General features: G+C 36.3%; 1 protein-coding gene across 1 annotated transcript in view; it reads right to left on the bottom strand.

Annotated features, from left to right (window-relative positions):
- ADAMTS19 (ADAM metallopeptidase with thrombospondin type 1 motif, 19) overlaps window positions 1–18,453 on the bottom strand; it is a 426,420-nt gene that overhangs the window by 65,091 nt on the left and 342,876 nt on the right. Inside the window, 1 exon segment of the mRNA XM_006886015.1 lies at window positions 4,615–4,750. Coding sequence (XP_006886077.1) covers window positions 4,615–4,750 — 136 coding nt within the window.

The raw sequence follows: 18,453 nt of genomic DNA, 5'->3' as shown, positions 1-18,453 counted from the left end.
CTTCAGGAGAACAATGGGCAATCAATGTAGTTTGCTGCCTCAGAAAACCTGTCAGAGGATCAACTAACTACAAGTCAGTTCTCACTGATGGTAAACAACACTGACAAAATTTATTGAAATGGAAGCACCATTTTGCTTTTGCCTGTATAGGAATAGCTCCAATTATTTCATATGCACTTGACTCCAAATGTTCTTGGTAATTATTCAAATCTTGAGGCATTGTGCATTCTCAATAGCCTTCTTTTCTCATGAACACATGTACCAGTTGTCTTTGAGTCAATAATGACTCATGATAACCCCATGCGTCTGAACAGAATTATCTTCATCTCACTTAAAATCACAGGTTTTCAGAAGCAATGGCCAGAGCTTTCTTCCTTGGTGACACACTCACGGGTGAACTCAGACTTCCAATCTACTATTTAGCAGTTGGACAAGATAACTTTACAACTCCCAAGGATTCCTTTCTCATATGTAAAATGGTGTAATTATGAGTGAAACTATGTTTCTATTGCTAAAAAATGACAAATTTCGTGGTAACTTTGCATCCTAGTGCTGATTGGCCATATAGGCAGCAAGATGCAAACCTACCATTTTGCTTTGGAGTCCTCTTGAACACCGTCCCTAAAATGACTATTTTTGCTTCTAATGTAGTATAATTTAGGATTCATATTTTTCTCCAAAAATATGATGGTGTTATCCTAAAAGTTAGTTCTTTTCAGCCATCACAATTAGTCCCCTCTGGTCTCCAGCTACCTTAACTGTAGACACATGGTCTTGTAAATCATCAACAGCTGTGGGACTAGAATAAGAGAAAGAGTGCTTCCCACACTGGAGAACAAGACTTGAGGAGAGCAAGACCTGAGGCGAGCAAGACTTGAGGGAGACTGGAACAGATCCTGTTGGCAAGACCCTGGTGATGTTGTTGGAGAGAATGGCATTGCTATGGAGAAACTGTAAAGAAACTGACAAGATATAAGCAGAAAAGCACAAAGATAAAGGCCACAGTTAAAGATCTTTGCTGTCCTTGTTCGATGCTTAAGGAAGAAGCTGACTTATAACTGCTCTGAAGCAAACGTTGCTGGATGATTTGGATTTGACGGCTGAACTGAAACCAGAGCCTGGACTAATTGAGGAATTTTGCCTTGGAACTTGGGTGAAAACTTAGACTTGTTTTGGGTGATATTTTTTGCCTGCCCCACTCTCAAACTTTCTTCCATAATAAACCCCATTCTCAGTACCACAGCTGTGAGTCTGTGAGTCAACAATGAATAAACACACCTCTTGCTGTTTGTTAGTGTGGCTCTAGAGGCACCATGGGGATGGGCTATGGGCTCTTTATCTGCTTTCTGCTCTGGAACAGTGCAGAGCTGTGTTATTCCTACTCTATCTGGGCTTTTCAGAGAGATACTCATGGCCTTATGTTCCATTTTCTGCACTTTAGACAAATAGTCAAGCAATATTTAATTTAAATGATTTTTTAAAATTATGGAGCTCAGAAGATGTTATTCAAGAAAGAAATGTTTGCCATTTTATGGAAACTCAGAGGAGAGGGCTCATATCTGTTATACCTAGGGTCATTTTGGATAGTTCTCAACTCAACGGCACCTAAGAACAACAGCAACATATTTTGGAAATATATTTTAGATATCTTTAGTGTAATTATAAAAAGTTTCCTTTTCTACTCTTTGTGAAAATTACTCAGAAAATAAGAACTAAAATGCAAAGTATAATTTAATGCTAATTCTAAAACATGTTTTATTTTCTAATTTATATACTATGAACTGGAGGTGCTACTCCTTGGAGAATGACATGATGCTGGGAAGGGTGGAGGATCAGGGAAGGAGAGGAAGACCTTGAACCAAGTGGATTGACACGGTGACTACTGCAATCAGCTTTTGTGTGTCAGGAAGTATGAGGGTGGTGGAGGACAGAACAGGGTCTCTATGAGTCATACTAGACTTGATGGCACCTAATAACAACAACATGTCCTTATTTGACTTCTTAAAAACTATTCACAAAGTGAACCAATGTATTTTATATTTCGCACATCAGATTCTATTGGCCCATTTCATGACATTTTCAATAAATATTTGTGGAAATGAGAATAGTTTTTACTTGTTTAAGGAAAATGAAATGATAGAAGTGATGAAGACTTTGGATATTCCAATGTCATAGAAAGTTCTCATATGATGACTATGTATAACTACTCATGTACATTTCTAACTTTTCATTGTTTTGGCCAAACCCACAGATATATATTATTGGTGGTTCAAAATATATCACATCCTTTTCCAAGACAACAAATACAACAAGCTTTAAAAAAAAGGCTTCTAGTCTGCAGCTACAAAAACTTCTCACCCAAAAATGTATTGACTTTTAAAAATTTATCATTTTATCAAGTCATAATTAAGACACTTCCCCCTATCCCCGACAGATCAAACTGACAACAAATGGTGTGTATTATAGACTCTGATTTTTCATAGGTTCACAAGTGACAAACATGCTCTAATTCTCAGATCCAGCTTATTCAAGATTCCTGATATATCAAAAAAGCTGTTACTCTTTCTTTAAAATAGAAAAAAAAGGTGTATGATACATAATCTAATTATTGCCTGAGGGCTATGGCTGATTTATAAACTTAAATATATTGATTTTATGGAAAAGTATGTTTAAGATTTCAGCTTTATAGAGAAAGAAAAGACCTTTTCTAAAATATCTTAAGCTCTCATTAACATGGCATGAGTTCACACAGAAGACTTCATCACCAGGTACTGCAGTCAGCCAGAGGAAGATGGTGCTGCATCAGAAGGGAGAAGGCAGGGAAGAAGTGTAGCCGGAAGAGTTGAGCACTGCCTGGATGCCACTTATTTCCAAAAAGATTATTTAAAATAGAAAAGCCAATAATATAGTTATTTGGTTCCTTTGCTCCTCCTCCTTTCTTTTCCCTAATAGCCTTGCTTTTTGTGTTGGATGATTTGACTGGCTCCAGATTGCTACAAAGCCATAAGATATTCACATACTCTTATTCACAGACTCTTGTTGTTGTTAGGTGCTGTTGCATTGACTATGACTCATAGTGACCCTATGAACGGCAGACACAAACTCGTCCTATCTTGTTCCATCCTCACCTCTGAAACACTCAAGCTGCAGTCGTGCCAATTCGTCTCACTGATGGTTTTCCTTTCTTTCACTGACCCTCCATCTTTCCAGGCATAATGTCCCTTATCAAAGAATAACTTCTCTTAGCAACGTATCCAAAGTATGAGAGACAAAGCTTTAATATCTTTGTCTCTAAAGAGCATGTGGGCTGCACTTTTCCCAAAACATATCTGTTTGTTCTTTTGGCAATCTATGAGATACAGTATTATTCTCCACCACCACAACTCAAAGACATCAGTGTTCACTGGCCAAAGCAGTTAACTGAAAAGACCATGGCCTGAATTAGGCACACCTTAGTCTTCAAAATTGTTCATCAGTATTTTGGAGAGGACAACGGACACTCCAAGTCCAATACATCTCCTAACTACTGGTACCAATGATGTTGATTGTTGATAAAAGTCTTAGCATGTACAAAGTTGTGACTCCACTGCAGAGGCTATTGTCAAGGGAAGATAGTCTTTGTTTGACTATGAACTACAACTACATTGTAGCTCATTGAGCCTCAACAAATTCCTGAATGCAAGACAAAGCAAAAATAGTTTCATCTTCAAAATATGCAATTCATTCTCATACTGTCCTAGTCATCCTGTCTCTAAACATTTTTAGGTCATAGGAGCTCAGTCTTGCTTCAGGTCAAGACCAGTTTCTATATTAAAATCATCATATTTTCAAGAACGTTGTGATGGGATCTCTGCTGCTAGCCCCCTCTAAATTAGTCCCAGCTTCTACTCATTTGTCTTTGCCTCATCTTTCTGTGGCCAAACTGTTATTTCATTAATTTCTCTCAAACATGTATTAACTTCTAACAGATTTCTTATTCAGTTTAAATGGTAATTCATTACTTAGACTTTCTACTTCAGCTTCTTAGTATTTCCATTGTGCCCCTGAGTTTATGCTCACTTCATTCCTTTTCAAGGGTAAGTGGGAAGGGACCAACGAATCCACCCAGTATGTATTAACCAACGCTGGAATTAGGTTCCAGAGATCTGCTATTGAGCTGTTTGCCCTGGGAACTCAGGGAGAAGGAAGGAAAGTCTGGTATTGGGAACCAAAGGAGTGACATTGATCTCCTTGTCCTACCTCAAATCTGGCTTCCAGCTTGTTTTGTTTGGCCCTATAGACCATCACCCTTGATAAACTTAACATCATTTCAGTAAATTCAGAAGTAAAAAAAAACAGGGAAATTCAATAAAAACACGATTTCTAAAGAGTTTAATCTATAGTTTACTAAATACATTCAATTAATTCTCTCCTTCCTTCTCTTAGTCAAGTGGTTGTTTTCATACTGTGGAGAGTATAGCTAATTCTGCACCAATATTCTGTCCATTAAGCCTATCATCTTGATTTCTTAGACATACTTGTAGATATCTATCTCTTAATCAGAGTGTGTTTCAAAAATCTTACTTTCAGTCGCCGTATGTTGTGACGCGGTAAGAATCCACTGAGAAATCTCACCTTGTTTGGCATGGCTGCTCATTACACTTTCGAATCTGTGGCTCGGGCTTGGTTAAGTATTTGCATTTCTTGTTGTCTACAATGCTGTTATTTTTGTTCATGATTTTTGTGCAGGATACCGTTGTCTTCCTCTCTCCTGAAAAGAGGAAATAAGTATAGAAAAAAATGTTATCGTATGCCTTTTTGTAATAACTTAATAGGTGCTCACAAGCTTTGTTTTACTTTCCACGTTGTTTTTGTGTGCTGTAGAGTTGGAAGTGACCCATTGCAGATCATCGTGGCTTTCAGAAGCAGTAAATCATTTAGGAGTAGACTGTCCATCTTTCTCCTTGGGGAAGCAGATGGTGAATTTGAACTGTGTACCTTTATTATTGCAGTGCAATTCTCTACTGTTAAGCCACCAGAGTTCCTTCCCTTGATACTTTACTTTTATTTTTTTCCTTGGTACTTTTCTTTGAGTGGGAAGAAGCCTATTATTTTTAATCAGAACCTTCATCGTACTTTCAGATATATGTTATTGTTGCTGTTATATGCTCCTGTGTCTGACCCATAACAATCCTAGGGCACATAGCAGAACTCCTCATAGGGTTTCCTAACAGGGATTAGATTGACTATATCTGTGGAAGTAATCTTTGGAGGAGATCAATATCATCAGGCAAAACCAGGCCAGGTGCTGACTGTGGAACAACCCATCAATTACTCATTTGCAAGTTCAAACTGAACCTGAAGAAACTGAAAACAAATCTACAAGAAGCAAAATATGATCTGCAGTCTGTATTACCTGAATTAAAGAATCAACAACAGGGTTGAAGCACTGATTACTCATAGACGAGAGTAGGATATTATCTACAAAGAGAGCAAAACATCATTACAAAGTCAGGGGAAAAAAATTAAAATGAATATCAAAAGAACTTATAAAAATTGCATTAGAACACTGAGAAGGAAAAAAAAAGAAAAATGCTTAAGTAAAGTGTTGAGCAAATTTCAAATTGTAGCTCAAGAAGACAAAGGAAAGTATTATATAACAAACTGCAAAGAGCTGGAGTCAAGAGGACAAAAGAAGAGGAAATCGCTTGCCATTTCTCAGTTTGGAAGAACGAAGAAACAAGTTCAAGCCTTGAGTTACAGTACTGAGAGATGTTATTTGCAATATCTTGAATGATTCAAGAAATATTAAAAAAAATGGAAGGAATACACACAGTCACTGTACCAAAAGACACTTGGTTGATACGAAAACTTAAGCAAATACCATATGAACAAGAATCAATAGTAACAAAGAAGTTCAACCTATGCTTATGACACTGGCAAAAAAATAAAAAATAAGGCAACCAGGAATCGATGGAATAACGACTGACATGATTCAACTACCAGATTCAATCCTAGATGTGCTCACCAATCTATGCTAGGAAATTTGGAGGATTGCTGCAGAGTAGACTAACTGGGAGAGTTCCATTTTTGTTCCCATTCCTAAGAAAGGTGATCCAAAAGAATGTGGATCAAGCAAATAGTAATATTACATATAAGCAAAATATTGTCCAAGATCATCCAAAAAGAGCTAGAGCAGTACATTGAGAGAGAACTATCAGAAGTTCAAGCTGGGTTTAGAAGAGGCCGTGACACCAGAGACATCACTGGTGATATCAGGGGGATCCGGACTGAATGTAGAGAATGCTAGTTGAATATGTGGGGATTTTTTTACCATGCAAAAGCATTTGACTGGATGGATCATAACAAACTAAGGCTAATGTTGAGATGAATGGGAATCCCAGAACACTTAATTGGACTCCTATGAAATCTATACCTACACAAAGAAGCTGTTAACTGATTGAAAGAAGGGCAACAGTGCATGGTGAAGGATGTGTGTCAGGGCTGTACCTTTTGTTGTATCTGTTCAATCTGTATGCTGAACAAATAATTAGTGAAGCTTAAAGAATAACGAAGCAACAAGATTCAACATATTTTAGACCAAAAATTACCAGAAGATACTCCTTAAAGTGGTTGGACTAGGAAAATGCATACCTCTAGGGAGAGAAATTTGAAAATACAGTTTCTTTCTCCCTGCAGAAGCACTCTAGAAAATATGACTTGGCAAATGGAGCTTAGGCTGAATTTGGCTAAATTTGGTGCAAACTTTGCCTATCTGAACATAAGAGATAAACTTTCAAAAGCTCTCCAGTCTGACCGAAGAACGGGATGTGGTAGTGGATTCTAATGCTAAATTATAGAGGAAAGGCAGGCTTGTATTCCACAGGTGATCCTTTGATAAGATTCCTTATAAGAAAGGAGCTGTATGGCATTAGACTTAATCATATTAGTACTTAAAACTCAAATCATTTTCAAATACATGGTTAGAAATTCAGAAGTCTTATGTATGCTCTTGCTTCTACATAGAAAAAAACTGGCTACATGAATTACTAATTCCTGACCTATTTCCTGTCAATCTCTTTCTGGTTCTCTCTGCTTTAAGTAGTCTTTCATGACCTGATGTACGCAATAAGTAGGAATTATGTAAATTTCACAGAATGCTAACATGGGTAAACACTGTTTGTACCTTATGATGACACAGAGCTAAACGGAGGATTAAAATGAATATTATTTTCATAAAACACAAATGCTAGTTTTCAAATTTAATTTAAAGCCTCCATAATCTTAAGAAATCTTTTCTAGAATAGATGCAGTTGCCGAAGTGAACTTAAATAATGGCTTTTTGCCAACTACAACAACAAAAACAGGGTGACTGACATTATCCAGAAGGCGTTTGTTGAACATATATGCAGTCATAGAACACATATTTTAAGCTAATTATGCAGTATTTACTTTCTTCAGAAATATTTAATCTTAGCCAAGAACTAATATTCAGCTTTGAAGAAAAAAATTTAAAGTATGTCATTCTGTGCTATTGAGTCAGAACCAACTCATAGCTGAGACTTCAATGGGTTTTTAGAGGCAATAAAAAGCACCCAGCACAAGACTACCCATCCATCTCTTGCAGAGAAGGTTGTGGCTTTGAACCATGTTCCTATGGGATAGCAATGCACATTCTTCCATTAGGCCACCAGAGCTTCCCAGTGACATATCAAAAGGGTTATAATTATCTGCTGAGTTTTCAAAGGAGTGGCATCCACTTCCTAAACAACATGCCTCTGGAAACTCTATGAACTTTGACAAATGACGATAGTTGGAGAGGAGCTTCAGTTCTTTTGCTCATAGGGTCACTTTCAGTTGTGCTCAACTCAACAGCAGTCAACAACATTTTAGGGAAATCCTCAGTGGTTGCAAGAATAGGTCAGTATGAACTGAAATATTTTTATCTACATTTTGGCAAGGAAGCTCATATCATATGCTTTGGCAGATAGTAAGAGATGAGCCATAGCTTTATTATTACTTTTTAAAAATTCACTGAACAAAAACACTAGAATCAAGAAAAAAAAAAGTATTGTTCAATTACTGACATACATTATGTCTAGACACACATAAGGAAAATGCAACTAAAATCTTAACTATGTTCGCAAATGTTATTGCTTGATTATGCTTTGTTATGTATCCTTTTGGGTCCCAGTCAACACAGGAGATTTCTTTTCTAGCATCTAATAATGGAATTGGCAATATATCTAATACTGTGGAACCAAGGCATGAACAGAAAGTAATGAAGTAATTGGCTTCTATGCTGTTGACAATGAATTACTTGCTTTAAGGCATTTAACTTCACCGTGGTTCACTTTCTTAAATCAGCCATGGGAAAAAGGTGCATATTACAATTATCCCTAAAAGAAAATAGTTATTACATAATCATATAATTTACCAAACTTGGGCAAAATGTGAAAATGAAGAGTTACTTTTATTTACTATTTGATGAAGACATTTAGTAAACACTAGGTATGATATGTGAGTTCTGATGGCTTAGTGATAAGGAATTGCACTTCCAAGCCAAAAATATGCAGTTCTAATCCACTAGCTGCTCCATAGGAGAAATATGAGCAATCTTCTCCCTTGTGATTTACTGAAAACATGCTGGAGGGTCCCCTATGGGTTGGTTCTGAATCAATGGTACACTTCAATAAGACATGATAGAATCGTATAGAATAAGATGGGAGCTGTGGTAGCTAGTGGTAAGGAGTTAGTTACATTGCAATCCAAAGTCAGGTGGTTCAAATCCACCAGGTGGTCCACACAAGAAAGATGTGCTATTTGCTGCTGTTGCTATGTATCATGGAATCAGAACCAACTCATGGCTGAGCCTCCAGTGGGTTTTCAGCAGCAGTTAGTGGAACAGGTGGAGCAGACGTCTCATTTTTTCCCCATGGTGCAGTTGGTGAGATTGAACCACATGTCTTTGGGTTGGCAGTGCAACCCTTTATCACCAGGCCTCCAGAGTTCCCAGGTAATTTACTGCCTTTGAAAACATGCCCTACTGTCAGCTAAGAGTTTATATTAACTCATTGGTACAAAACAACAACGTATTATATTGTTGTTTTTGTTTTTAAGTGCCATTGAGTCAAGTATAACTTATGGTGACATATCAGAAGATCAAAGATTATCATGTTCAATTTGGGTTACAACTCAATATCAAGCAAACAAAACAAAAAGTTCTTGCCACTGGGGCTAAGGCAATATTATGATAGAAGGAGAAAATAACTTGTCTATGATTTAATTTTCTTTTGATCCACAATCAACAGTCATGGTAGACGTCAACAAATCAGAAGATGTGTTACATTGGAGAAATATGCCATTAAGGACCTCTCCAAAGTGCTGAAGAGCAAGGATATAAGTTTAAAGATTAAGGTGTGCCAGACCTAGGTCATGATATTTCCATTTACATCATATTATTGTGCGTCTGAGAAATGAACAATGAATAAAAAGGCCACAGAAGAACTGGTGCCTTTGAATTATTGTGTTAGCAAACAATATTGATTATAATATGGGCTGTCAAAAGAACAAAGAAGTCTGTCTTAGAGGGAAGTGCAAACAAGATGCTCCTTAGAGGCAAGAATGGTGAACCTTCTCACATACCTTGGGGAAGGTTGTCAAGAGAGCCAATTCACAGAGAAAAAACCCAAACATCATGCTAGGAAAAACTGGGGGTCAGCAAAAGAGGGAAAGACTCTTAAAGAGATAGACTGGCACAGTGCCTACAACAATGGGTCTCAGCATGACAAAATTGTGAGGATGGTGCAAGATATGGCGAGTTTTAGATTTGTTGTTCATAAGGTAACTGTAAGTCCTGGCTGACTTGTCAGCACCTAAGAACCACAGGCATTATTTTAAGTGTGAGTTTTCCAGGCTCAATGATAAGGTGACATTTATTATGCTTTATATATAACTTTTAAAAATTGGTATTTTTTAATAAAATGATATCCAGTATATTTCTAAAACTTGCATTGTAAGTGTGAAACATAGTTATGGAGATGGGTATATTGTTTCAAAATACACCACTGAATTTCACTACGTATTTTTGGATATTTCAAATATTCAAATAAAACCGTAGAGCTTTGTAAGAGAAATACCACACACACACACACACACACACACACACACACAACACACGTCATCACTTACATTTATTCTTCTTTTAAGTGTTTTATTTATTTTTAATTGAAGTACCAATGACTTCATATAGGTAAACCAAAAGTAAATACATTTTAAGGTTATGAAAGACTCTCCTCTAAACACTTCTGAGAACCATGTAAAATGCTATTTTACAAGTATATGTTTTTTTAAAGTCAAATAACATCCAAAATCAAGTCAAACTTATTATTCCTTGGTCATTATTTTTCACATCCCTGTAAAAAATTTTCCTTCACATGGTTTGCCCTTAGTATTACTTTCATTTTAATTTTAATGAATAAAATTTGTTTTTGCATCATTCACAGGACCTAATAAAAAAAGACAAACTGATTTTGTCTTGCCCTTAAACACAAATAATTTCATTGCATTCCTAACTTTCAAGCTACATGGAACTTGAGTGATAATATACTTACAGACCTTCGCGAACAGCCTTCCTTCTATATTTTCTGATGAAATCACTGTCGCTTCCCAGTTGCCATATTTTGTATCTCAGTAACATGTATTCTCCCTAATATCAGTGCACCAGAGCAATGCTAATCTCAGCCTAGAAGGATTTCTCTATCTGTCCCCCTCCTTCTGTCTGATGGCTGTGCTTTGGGTCTTTATAAAATTTTATTACTTTGCATACAATAATTTATTTACATTGTGTTCCATTCGTGTACATTGTGTTTTATACAATCTTTCATATATATTGTATTATATGTTGTTGTTTTTTGTGTCCTCACCTGCGACTTGTAGCAACCCTATGTACAATAGCCTAAACCCTGCTCTATCACTTACCAATCTTATTGTCTCCGACCCACCTACCCCCATTACTCCAGTGACTGAATCAATCCATTTCATTGATGGTCTTCGTCTCCTGTGCTGTCCCTCCAGCCTCCCAAGCATGATGTCCTTCTCCAAGGACTTGTCCTGCCTTGCAAGATGTCCAAAAGTATGTCAGATGAAGCTTCAGAATACTTGCCTCCAAGGAGCACCCTGGCTTCACCCTCTCCAGGCTGAACTTGTTTGCTCTCCTAGTAGTCCATGGTATATTCAACACTCTTCTCCAGCACCAAAGCTCAAAGGCGTCAACTCTCCTTCTATCATCCCTAGTCATTGCCCAGCTCTCTGATGCATAGCAAGTAATTGCGAGGACCATGCCTCTATTAGGTGCACCTTAAGACTCCAGACTGACATTGTTGCTCTTCGTACTTTGGAGAGGTCTCTGACAGCAGACTTTCCCAGTGCAATTTGTCTTTTAATTTCCTGGCTGCTGGTACCAAGAGTGTTGATTGTGGAGCCAAAAAAAACAAACTGCAGCTTTCAAAAATCTCAATCTCTTCACCATCTAGTATGCTGCCCAGTGGTTAGAATCTTTGTTTTCTTGATGTTGAGCTTCAATCCATATTTAAGGCTGCAGTCCTTGACTTTCTGCAGCAAGTGCTTCAGGTTCTCCTCAGTTTCAGCAAGCAGGGTTGTGTCTTCTACATAATGCATATTGTTGATGAGTCTACCTCCAATCCTGGTGCCACACTTCTCCTCATAGAGCCCAGCATCCCAGATGATCTGTTCTGCATACAGGTTGAAAAGGTATGGAAATAGGATGCATCCCTGGCATGCATCCTTCCTGATTTTGAACCATGCAGTGTTTCCTTGCTCTGTTCTGACGACTGCCTCCTGGTCCAAGTATATGTTGCGCATAAGCACAACCAAGTGTTCTGGATTTCCATTTTTCTCAGAGTCAGCCACAGTTCGTTGTGATCCACATAGTCAAATGCCTTTTCATAGTCAATGAAACACAGATAGACATTCCTCTGGTACTATCTGCTTTCAGCCAAAATCCATCTAACATTAGCTGTCCTACAGTCTCTTCTAAATCCAGCCTGCACTTCGGGCAGTTCTCTGCTGATGAGCTGTATTAATACCCATCTTTGTGAGTCCCCATTGAATTTTTCCTATTCCTTTACACACACACACACACACACACACAATTCTGCTCTCCTCATCTTTGCCTCCCTTTCTTTTCTTCCATCCATCCCTTTCCTTTTACTTATCTAGACATTTATACACCTCTTACCAGTTATTCTTCCCTTTTTAAAAAAATAATGGTCTTATGCAGTATTTGTTCTTATAGGACTTAGTTCACTCAGCATTATGTTCTTTAGAATCCCCCATGCTACTTAGTATTTTATGAAATTGTCTTCTTAGTGTTGCAGAGTATTCCATCATGTGAATGCACTACAATTTCCCAATCCATTTATTTGATGATAAAGATATGGACTGTTTCAAAATTCTTGCTATTGTGAATAATATTGCTTAATAGAGGTGTACATATGTGTTTCATCGCTAATTTCCTTGGGGTATATTCCTAGCTGGGTCATATCAGATTTTTATGTTCAGCTTTTTGAGGAAATGTCAAACTTCTAGAGTGGTTGTATCATTTTACTATATCACCAACAGTGCATGAAATTTCCAATCTCTCTACATCTTGTCCAACATTTTTATTGCTTGCTGCCCTTGGCCAACGTTGCCACCGCTTTTTAAATTTTATTTGTAACTCTGGTGGCCAGTGATTTTAAGCATGTGTTCATGTGTCTGTTGGCCATTCAGATGTCTTCCTTTGCAAAAAGTCTTTTCATGTCTTTTGCCCATTTTTGTGATTGGTTTATTAGCCTTTTTCTTGTAGAGGCCTTATAGTAGTTTGTAAAACTTTGTTACGAGACCTTAGTCTGAATTACTATTGCCAAATTATTTTTCCCAGTCAGTAGGTTTTCTTTTCATTCTATTGGAAAATGTTTTTGATGCATATAGGGACTTGATTTTTAGATGGTCCCATTCATTGATTTTGTCCTCTCCAGGTTGTGTTTTTCTGACTGTATTTGCAAGCCTGTTATAAGCCATAGGCTACGCCTTATAAGCTTCATCTTCCTTAGTCTCTTACGATCATTATGATTTTGGGTCTATGCTCCACCTTAAGCTGAGTTTTGTGTATGGTGTGAGATGCAGTTCCTGGTTCAGTCTTCTGCAGGTAGATGTCCAGTATTGACAGCACCATTTGTTGAAGAAGTTGTCATCTCTCCATTTTGTAGGTGACTGTGTTTTTAAGTGATCTCCTGTAGACTAACTATAAACTCTATCAAAACAACCACTTGTCACTGCGATCACAGTAATAATGAACACAGTAAATAATTAAAAAACAATATAACACTAGTGTAAAATTTAAGCTCTCATAGCTTGCTTTCTTAAGAGATTAATTTCAAAATTGCTTTATTTAAAATGCTGTAAAATTATTATCTAAGGAAATAAAATTAAAGGATTATCATTTCTCTATTAAAACAAATGAATAAATTTTAATTTTATTAAATTAAGTAAAAGAAGTCAAATTAAATTTATTTTATATTGTTAGAATTAAATTAAAATAATAGAAAATTTGGAAAAATATATATTTGAATACATTTTCTGGGGATTAACATATCCATCCTCTTTTTCTCTTCCAAATCTTACATAGTGAATGTACAATACACAAATAATGGCAAAACAAGAACACACTTTACCCTTAAAGATGCTCTTTCCTGTAAGATAAATTGTAGAGTATTTTAAATGGTACAGTTATTTGAACATTAATGTTGTCCTCAACTTAGACCCAACCACATGGGTAGCAACCTTCACTTTAAATACAGAAAGCAATGTTGAAGATAAACATTACATTTTAATCCATCGTGGACCTGATGTGATGAATCTAAAAGATTGCTTTATTTACTTATTTACCTTTCAAATGTATTTATTTAGGATTCTCAAGAAGCACACATACTTATTTGTTTCAAAAGGAGTTACTTTATTCTGGTGACTTTTTATGAATTGTTTAATTAATTGATTCAGGGTTTGGGGTTTTTTGTGTGGTGTTTTTTCAATTTCAATTTTTTTTTTTTTAAAAAGAGCAAAGCAAAACAAAACGGAAAACAAAATTCAGGTGGCATAAAGTTGATTCTAACTCATGGTGACCCCATGCATATCAGAAAGAAACTGTGTTCCATTGGGTTTTCAGAGTCTAATTTTTTGAAAGCAGATCATTAGACCTTTCTCCTAAGGTCAACCTGAACTTGTAGACGGATTGGAACTGCCAACCTTTTGGTTAGTCAGTGATTATTGCTGTTGTAATGTGTCGTTAAGTTGCCTGCGACCCATAGTGAATTTATATACAGCAGCACTGAAACTCAGCCTGTCTTGAGCCAGTCTCATTGATTCTGACACGTCATCCCCCATTGCCCCAGTTACTGAATCAATCCGTCTCATCCAGGGTCTTCCACTCTTGCACTGTCCCTACTCCCTTCCAAGCATGATGTCCTTCCCCAAAAACTGTTTCCTTCTGACCACATACCCAAAGTATGTCAGCTGGTGCTTCAAAATTCTAGCCTCCAAAGAGAAACTTGGTTTCACCTTCTCCAAGACAGAAAGAACTATTTGTTTTCTTGGCAGTCGGTGGTATGTTCATGACTTCTCCAGCACTACAACTTGAAGGCATCTTCTTCTATTATCCTTAGTCATTGTCCATCTCTCTAAAGCATAGCAAGTAATAGTGAAGACGATGGACTGGATTAGGAGAGGCTTACATATTTGTGACACCCTGCATCATGCCAGAGTTATTTTATTAATTCCACATATATAGTTCAGATATTACAGAATGATATAGCTACAATGCCTCTGATAAATAAGACCACATAAAACAAATCTTTTTTGTAAAGGAAAAAAGAACTTTACAACAAAGTGATCTAGTCTTTTGTGATCCAAAATATTTTTATTTTAAAGTAACATTTCTTCAAAGAATTATAAGATGTTTTGGAACTCTCATGCAAAGATCTATTTCCACAAATAAAATTTTGCTGTTGGAAGAAAAAAAGGACTATTTTCATGGCCAATGCTAACATATGAAATGATATATCCATTCAGATTTTCAAGAATCATCATTAGAAGTTAAAAGACTGGTGAAAAGTGTATGTAATTCATTTACATACGTTAAACAATGGAACAAGTCACTGGAGAATATCATTATCACTGACTATAAATAATATTGCTCTCACAGGAGACGCTCATGTTTTTCATCTCTAGTATTAATAATTTTTACAAGAGCCATAATTAATGAATTTTAAATCGTTTTAGCCTTTTAAAATTCATTTTGAACACTAATTGTTACTGAATTGAATACTTTCTAATGGTTAATTTTATAATTTAATTTTATAATTGGTTTCCCATTTGTTGACAATCCGATACTTTACAACTTGAAAAACAATTTATAGGATTTGAAAAACAATTTATGTAAAACATTGGGATTTTAATATGCCTTTAGATATTTTATTTGTTCTCATTTAATATATTCCTGAAAAGTAGGATAGTGCTATTAATATTCCACTTTGCTGGTGAAGATACATTTTGCATAAATCTGTTTCCAATGTTCTGTGCTTTGAACCTACTCTTATTTAATTCATGAATATGCTGAAAGATTACAAAGCTCTTTCTGGCTATAAAATCGATGATATAAAGTTAGGAATGATGCGATTCTTGAAATCCTCTCCATCCACTTTATTTATGAACTGCAAAGGAAAATAATACCCAAAAGCCCAGAAATATTTGGCATTGAAATGAATATGCACCCTATTAACATAGGGATAATTGAAAACTTTTGAGTAAACACAATGGAGCAGATTTGGAAAGATCTAGTCAAGGGCAAATCATATAGGGGTTGTGTATAATTAGAAGGGTTATTTTACAAAATGGGTTATAGGAAATTCAAATAATGACATATCTAAATTCTTATTGAACAGAACCCAAAACATCACTTTGAATTCAAGGAAAACGTGGATAATTTCTAAAGGGTATTTTCTGTTTTGTGGAAAAGTAGCTTTGTTAGTCTGCTATTGGAGGAGAAAAGAATTGAAAGAGGAGGAAACCAAAGTTAAGAGTCCTGGGTTCTAATCCAGACTGTACTCTAATGGGCTATCGGACCTTGGTAAAGTTACTTAATCTCTATATACTTCAACTTACTCAAATGAACAATTCAGTATTTATCTTAAAGCATATTTAACAATCCCTTTAAGGATCTCTGACTCCAAAGCTATAAGAATTCAGTGTTGTTTTCAAGTCATGTCAAGATATTTCAAATTTGTAGCAACCCTAAGTGACAATTGTCTCACTTGGCTTTTGCGGTGATCTTTATGGAAGCAGATTACCAGCTCTGTCTCTGGCAAATCTGCTAGACGAATTAAAAATCCCAGCTTTTCAGATATGGGACTAGTGCCTAACCGTTTGCACTACCAGCACTCTCTTATAATGAATTTCTACTTTTATAATTATATTCTATTATTTTATTGGTAAAGAATATTTTAATTTATACTCTTTATAAAGAATCTCTATTCTTTAGAGTTCAGAAACTGGAACAATATCTTGTAGGAACAATTGTTTTAGTTAAACATCATCAGTTTAGAACTGACTCACATCCAGAAGGTTTTCATAAGGTTTAAACTGTATGGGAGCTGATTGCCAGTCTTTGTCCCATGGATCAACTGGTAGATTTGAACCCAGGTACATTTTGGTTGTGAACATCAATTATTTGGGAAGAGATTTTGACTCCGTATACTAAGTTGCTCAATTCATGAAGACTCACAAGGTTTTCATGTGAGTCATCAATCATCAACTTCTGTCTCTCCATTCTCCTAAGCCATGACTGGGCTTGCCAGTAGAATTGTGCATATAATTTAGAAGCTGGAGTTATATTATAAAGAAAACTTTCAGAGGTTTCATCTTGAATGTGTTCATTTCTATTTGCAGTTTTCTTTTTTATTCTGTTTGGGAGTGACAGAGTGGGTGATGCTATGTGAAACAGCCTTTCATAAGCTAGATGGACCTTGGCACGAGCAGGAAAGGATAATGAGTTTAAAACGCAAAACTCACTGACACTGAGTCAATTCCTACTCCCAGTGGGTTTTCCAAAGCTGTGAATCTTAATGAGAGAAGACTGTCCGTTCTTCTCCTGTGAAGTCAATGGTGAATTCAAATCACTACAGAGATCATTTGGCTGACAAAGCAGCACACAAACTACACCCTAAGAACTCCTTAATAATGAGTTTCACTCACTCTCTCATTACCAGTGAATTGAACAAACTCCTAGCTGACCATCCAGCTTGTTTCCATAGGCTGTAAACTGTATAAGAGACTGCCCATCTTTTCTTCCATGGAGCCACTGGTAGTTTCAAACCATCAGAGAATCAGAGTCTTCAGGAAAGCAGGACAACTCTCTGTGGTATGTGCTAACAGAACTCCAATCTACTAAATGATTCTCTGTATTCCCACTCTTTTTACTCCATTAAGTCACCAACAAAAATAACTTTTAAAAACATATTTCAAATATCCCAACAGTTTTCCTCAGGCCTCTTGTCTAGCAAGACCTCAATCACATTCTTTCTATGACTTGAGCATGCCAGTTAGATTCCTGCCTCAGGGGTTTGCTTGTAATTCTGTCTTGGATATCCTCATAAATTACTTCCATTTACATTCAGAAATTTCAAGTGTTTTCTTTTTTGTGCATTTATTTGTGTATTTTTAGAGCTCCCTCTATAATAGAGAAATTACTCTGATGACTTAGTGATAAGTGTATATTTATTAATATACATTTCTGATTCCCTAACACTAAATTAGAGACCTCTTGTGGCCAAGTGGTAAAGAGCTGCACTGCCAAACTGTAGGTACATGGTTTGAATCTACCAGCCACTCCATGGAAGAAAGATAGGCAATTTCCTCCCATGTAACTTACTGCCTTTGTAAATCTCCTGGAGGGTCAGTTATGAATATGTTCTGCCTTTCTAATACACAATAACAATGTAACAAACTATTATTTGATACTATAGGATGTAACTTACACGCTTATTTATTTTCTCTCTCCCCTCTCCCTAAATACTGGCATTTCATACATACCAGTTCCTGTGTACCTTTGCTTACTTCAAAAACATTTATTCTATATATACCAATAACTCATCTGCCTACAAAAAGCAAACAAACAAGAAAAGGTTTCTCTCTTACCACAACACACATTAGGTTATAATACTATATTAGGGAGCTTTGGTGGCATAGTGGTAATAAGCTGTGCGGCAATCTTAAAGTTATGTGGTTTGAAACCACCAGCTGTCCAGTGGGAGGATGGGCAATCTCCTTTCATGTGATTTACTGCTTTTGAAAACCCACTAGGGAATCACCTATTGGTCGGTTCTGAATCAATGTATATTAAACAACAAAATACAATTT

Source organism: Elephantulus edwardii, unplaced genomic scaffold (assembly GCF_000299155.1).
Source record: "Elephantulus edwardii isolate Elephantulus edwardi_28Jun2011 unplaced genomic scaffold, EleEdw1.0 scaffold00046, whole genome shotgun sequence".
In the NCBI taxonomy this organism is placed as follows: Eukaryota; Metazoa; Chordata; class Mammalia; order Macroscelidea; family Macroscelididae; genus Elephantulus; species Elephantulus edwardii.
This window is presented reverse-complemented; position numbering and strand designations above follow the sequence as displayed.